The 6,000-nt window shown below is 47.6% G+C and overlaps 1 protein-coding gene across 2 annotated transcripts in view; it reads left to right on the top strand.

Annotated features, from left to right (window-relative positions):
* The first annotated feature begins 895 nt into the window (after positions 1-895).
* PPOX (protoporphyrinogen oxidase) overlaps positions 896-6,000 on the top strand; it is a 12,310-nt gene continuing 7,205 nt past the window's right edge. Inside the window, exons 1-5 of one of the 2 annotated variants that reach the window (XM_020797463.3) lie at positions 896-952; positions 2,029-2,123; positions 3,046-3,180; positions 4,778-4,893; positions 5,352-5,484. In XM_020797463.3, coding sequence (XP_020653122.3) covers positions 2,037-2,123; positions 3,046-3,180; positions 4,778-4,893; positions 5,352-5,484 — 471 coding nt within the window. In that variant the 5' untranslated portion in view covers positions 896-952; positions 2,029-2,036. The other variant, XM_078381923.1, reaches the window with a different exon arrangement.

The following is a 6,000-nucleotide window of genomic DNA, read 5'->3' as shown; positions in this document are numbered from 1 at the left end:
CCCCTGTGGGTTCCTCCTCCAATTTTGGAACGCTTGGGAGCTAAAATAGCGCTCGCTTGTTATTCGAAAAAGACAAGAGGCTCCCTGTTTGTGCGTGGGGGCGTTTTAATACTTGTTAATGATCTGGCATATTCCCAGTGTGGCATATCAGATATAGAGAGAGGGATTACTAGGACTGGGGGGGGCACAGAGTTCGAATCCCTGTGCAGCCATGGGAACTGTCAGAGGGAGCGGCGCTGGTAAAACCACTCCTTAAATATATGACTTATCTTGAAAGCTTGATCAGGATCAGTATAAATTGGTTCCAACTTGATGGCATAGAACACACACACAAGAGCGGCTCACGACCTGGTGAATTCCTGCCTGAGTCAGCATTTGAGCTCGCAGCTGCCAGGTCATGAGCACCGTCTTGAGATCCCCTCACTACAGAAGCGCCGGCTCCTTTTTGAAAGGCCACCAAAGCGCAACTTTTATTGAGGATCCCTACGAAGAAACGCCATGGGCAGGCAGAAATCCCACCGGTGCCGTTCTCTACACCGCGAAGGCGAGGCAGGCAGAAGACGCGAACCTGTTGAATTTCTGCCTGACAGGAAGAAACGGCTTCCAAAGGCCCAAGAGCTTCGCCCGCAGGGGCGACCCTTTAAAGCCCGCCTTTGATTTCGTCCATCCGGAACGAAACTACAAACCTTCGTGAATGAAATTGAAATACTTCGATTATAGAACGTTGAGAACAACCCAACGTTCCATTCGCCCCGCCTTCCCTGTCCTTCGAGCCACGCCCCCTCGAGATTTCATAGGGCGCCGTTCGGTCAGCCCCCCCGAGCCCTACGTCATCTCCCCCAGTAGCCAATCGCGGGAGGGAGGGGCGGGGCGTCCGGGTTAACTGACGGGAAGGGAGGCGGGGAAGGGAGACCGGATGCTGCGTGCAGGGAGCAAAGGAGGCGAGCAGGAGGTGAGCCTTGCACGGGAGGGTGCTCGTGGGAATGCAGGCAGAAGGCGCGGGCGGGAAGACACGCGTGTTAGAAAAGGGAGCCTTTGTTAAATAAGGGCCCTGAATGGGATTGGGAGTCATTGCAGGCTGCAAGGGTGTGTTTGTATTTAAGGGTGTTTATTATTATTAATTATTATTATTGTTGTTGTTGTTGTTGTTGTTCGACTTTAGCAAGCCTGGGTTCTGCCATCCGGACAAGCTGGCTTTCGACCGTTGTCTGACGGGGCATGTTTATTTATATTTATTTATCTATTTCAGTGTTTTATAACGCTGCCCCATTATATATATTGCACCATTCTGGGCATTTTACAACAGTAGAGGAAAACATAAACTAAGGAATCTTATGAGCTAGGTGTGTCTCAGTCTGAATCCAAAATTCTCTTTTAATTTTTGACATCGCTATTTTCAACCACTTTTTCAAATGTATGGTACCACATTCATTTATTTATTTTTTAGTCACTGGCTCAGCCCCCCCCCCCCCCCCATTCATTTACTCTGTAAGTTATATGAGGAGGTGAAATCATCATAATCTTAGAATTGCAGAACTGGAAGGGACCCTATAGATCATCAAGTCCAGCCCTTATCAAGGAGTGCCAGTGCTGGATTCGAACTCCCAACCTCTGGCTCTGCAGCTAGGGACCTAGCCCACTGAGCTATCCAGCCAGCTTATCTTAAAATGTAAATCCTTTTTCACCCTACCTTTATTTCGCAGGTGTGATTCCATATAGGCAAGATTAAAAACAAAACATTCAGATAAATGAAGATATTTTTGACCAGAAGCTGGCTACTTAAATAGCATTCTCGTGGCTGTTTGCTAGATCTTCATGTGTGTGTGTGTGGCGGAGCATAAATTGCATGCATAGAAATGCCGCATGGATTGAATTTCTCCACAGTCCCAGAAAATGTGTCCTGTATCCAAATAGCCTCGTTTTACTCGGTCATGAGGTTGCAATTACAAATGATCGGGTGTACGCCGTTGTAGGTGGCTTTAGTACGTGGTCAAATCAAGTGGTTTAACCTTTCCTGGCCCTCCTCAGGGTTCCCGATGCAGCGGACAGTAGCCGTCCTCGGTGGTGGGGTGAGCGGCCTGGCGGCGGCCTTTTACCTCACCCGAAGCCCGCAAGCGCCCAAGGTAAGAGATGTATCTCGTGTGACGGGCTGTGGTGTGTAGCCAAAACTGTCCTGAGGTTAGAAACGTGCGCAGCCAAAAGTACAGTGGTTCCTGTTCCAGGAAAATCGCTGTTAAGCTAAAACATCGTAAAGCAAAAAAAGAAAAAAAAAGAAACGCATTGAAACCCCTTCAATGCATTCCAATGGGGTCAAAACTCACCGTCCAGTGAAGATCCTCCATAGGGCAGCTGGTTTCCCTGCCTGTCTTGCGAAGAATCTGTCCCAAAAAAACAGCGGGGAGCCATTTTGTTTACCCGGTGGCCATTTTCAAACTGCCAATCAACTGTTTTAAAATAATCATTTTGCAAAGAATCAATTCCCGAAGCAGGGAACCGATCATCACAAAGCGAAAAAACCCCATTTAGACCATCGTTTTGCGATTGCAATTGCTATTGCGAAAAGATCGTCGTAATGCGGTTTTGTTGTAATGTGGGGCAATCGTAAAGCGAGGCACTACTGCATAATGGATCCCACCAGAATGGAACAGGGGGCGGCCGGGTAGCCTGTCTTAAGAGGGTCCCAGACAAAATCTTGAAAGGTTGTGTTTTTCCCCCCCTCAACTTTAGCCGTTCAACCGCCAGATGATCCATCTTTTAAAGTAAAGTGTGTTTAAAAAGTCATGTTTTTCCCCAAAAAAGGAAACAAGGTTTTGATTTCAAAAAGAGGTGCTGTTTTGCTCTTTGAGCATCGTCCCTCCCCGATTATCATCCTCCTAGCATGGCAGAGCTGGAAGAGACCCTCTGGATCATCCAGTCCAGCTCCTGTCAAGTGCGGGGGATTCGAGCTCCCCATCTCTGGCTCCTCAACCAGAGGCCTCCACCACTGAGCGATTCAGCAGTTCCCAGTTCCACTGGGTCACCTTTTCTCGCCTTTTCTCCCGCCAGGTCATCCTTGTGGAAAGCAGCAGCCGGTTGGGAGGCTGGATCAATTCCACCCGGAAAGAGGACGGGGCTGTGTTCGAACATGGACCCAGAGGGATCCGTCCTGCCGGGGCCGTGGGGAAAAATACTCTTCTTCTGGTAGGCTGAGAAGCTGGGAGAGGAATCGAGATATCGTAGGACCTCCGTATCTGAAGAATCAGTGTTCACTGATCTGCGGTCTGAAAATATTAAAATGTTTTTTTTAAATCCTATATATATATTTCTAAAGAGGAAGTTACCCAAATTATGTGTAGCATTTGCTGTTAAACCCGAGTTTGGTCTAATCCACGTTTTTCAGCATCCGCGAGGGGCTTGGGACCCATCTCGCGCAGTAGTGAATTCTCATTTACGGTGCCCTAAATGACTGAGGGTGGAGGAGAAGGGAGAATCTGAACTGGGCACCAGCTTCTTTGTTTGATGGTTTTCTTAGCTGCTTTTTCTGGCTGTGGTCTTCCTCGGGTAAGCCTGTGATCTTACGCTGCCGCAGGTATAACAAGTCTATGAAACAACTTTTTTTAAAAAAAAAAAACTGTTTTTACAGTGGGACTGTTTAAAAAGAACCGATCCGAGCTGCGATAAGAAGACATGTAATAAAGATCACGACTCAGAGCATCCTGCCTCTGGTACCCTAAGGGTGTTTGGCCCTCTTGAACCATGGTGTACAACCTTTGGGAAAACCCGGATGTTTTTAGACTGCGACTCCCAGAAGCCTTTGCACCACCAGATGTGCCGACCGGGGTTTCGGGGCATTGTAGCCCAAAAACATCTGGGCTACCCAAAGTTGAGAGCCACCAGTCTAGAGGATGGGCTGCGATTTCCATTACGCCTAGCAAAAACCAACAGAGTGATAGGAGTTGTAGTCATAAAATATCCATTTTGTGGAAGGAATCGTTTTAAAAAGCAGGGGGGAAAAACCAGCAACCCGCTTCACCTGTCTTACTTCCAGAGAACGACCCGTTAAACCAGACACAGTTTACTCCACAAACGGGTGTGGTTTGCATTGTGGGAATCATCCTCTTAGAACTGCAGAACTGGAAGGGACCCTTTGGATCATCCAGTCCTGCCCCTGTCAAGGAGTCCCCGTGGGGGGGAGATTCGAACTCCCAACCTGTAGCTTTCCCATCTTTGTGCCCTGTCCTTTGACAGAAAAGAAAACATCGCTGTCTCCAGCTGCTTAGCAAATTGCAGCACCCTTAAATACTGTTTCTTTTAACCTGGCGTCCTCCTTTCCGTGATGGTATGTTCAATTGTCTAATCATGCTGGGGAAAGGTTGGAGGCAGCAGGAAGAGAGGAAGACGACCATGTGTGAGATGGACCGACTCTCTAAAGGAAGCCACAGGCTTGAGTTTGCAAGACCTGAGCCGGTCTGCGGAGGGCGGGACATTTTGGAGATTGCCTGCGATTCCCCGTTCAGCTTCCTAGCCTCGATGGTCCATAGGGTCCCTTCCAGCTCTGCAATTCAGTTATGATGATGATGATGATTCATGGGGGCGGAGGTAAATCGACGGCCCATTACGACAACAAATACAACTCGCTGTCTTGTTTTGAATCTGTTGCTTGGAAAACACACACATGCACACGCACACGCGCACACACCGAGATTTTCTTGCCATGGCTAATACATGATGGAGCTAAAATGTAGACAGCATGGTCTGCCGTGTGGTTGAACATAGCTGGATTGTGATTGTTTTCAAGGTTTCAGATCTTGGGCTTGAAGGAGAGATTCTTCCCATCCCCGGTGATCACCCAGCTTCCAAGAACCGCTACCTCTATCTTCACGGAGCCCTACATAAGCTGCCTTCAAGCATCGGGTACGTCCGTTTTCCAGAAACCTGGAAGATGATTTTGGGATATCCGCCTGTCCTTCTCTTAAGCGCCGCCGGCAATATATTGTGTGTTTTCTCCGGGATGTGCGAGATGATTTTTGATTGAAGGAGATCGTGCTGTGGTGTTGTGGCACCTGTAGGACATGCTACGAAGGGGGGCTTGTGGAATTCCGGCAGGGAGAATAAAAATGAACCTTTTTCTAACATAAGAAAAAAATCCAGCAAGTACAAAATGATGGAAACCCCGGAGAGGTTACAAAATTACCAAATTGTGTCAAATAATACAATGTTTTTAAAGAATCACAACTAAATTTGCAACTTGTTTCAAAACGGAATGTAACTAAATATGACAAATTATATCTCTAAATAGTTTATCATCTATTTACTCCCTTGACCTTTTAGCGCTCATATTAACCCTCTGCTTTTTCGGGGCGGGTTTCCAGCGGCCTCGTTCGGACTGTGCCGCCCTTCTCCCGCCCTCTGATCTGGTGCGGCCTGAAAGAGCTAATAACTTCTCGTGGCTCCGAAGAGGACGAGAACATCCATGCGTTCGTGCAGCGCCGTTTTGGACAGGAGGTATGAATCTTGTAGATCTTTCAACTGAACTATTTCCAAGGGCCATTAATTTAAAAAAAAATCCTTTTATCTTAAGGAAAAGGTTGCCACATTTTCTTCCCAATTGTGCTCCTCTGCCTTTTACTGTTTGAACAGTTTGTGGAAGTTAAAAAGCCTGAAAGTTTAGGGTCCCTTTGCCAGTAAATACGTCCCCCTGCTCTGTTTCTTCGTGCCAAGCTCGAGAGAGAGAGGGCGGGGGTAAATATCCAGTGGTGTCCCCTCAGGAGAAGGCCATAAGGAGAAAAGAGAATTCTGCAAACGCCGAAGTTGCCAACTTTTCCCCCTATCCTTGCTCTTCTGCTTCTATGAACAAGAAAATTCCTAAGAACTAAGGAACATGTAAAGAGGAGACCACGTTCTTGCTAGCAAGAGCAGAAGTATTCGAACAGCTTGGTTTGCCCACATTGGGGGGCAGAACCGACAAAGGGAGACTAAGATGGCAGGCGGGAACCTAGTATTCCTAAATTGAAGAGTGTG

Source organism: Pogona vitticeps, chromosome 15, assembly GCF_051106095.1.
Source record: "Pogona vitticeps strain Pit_001003342236 chromosome 15, PviZW2.1, whole genome shotgun sequence".
Taxonomy (NCBI): domain Eukaryota; kingdom Metazoa; phylum Chordata; class Lepidosauria; order Squamata; family Agamidae; genus Pogona; species Pogona vitticeps.
This window is presented reverse-complemented; position numbering and strand designations above follow the sequence as displayed.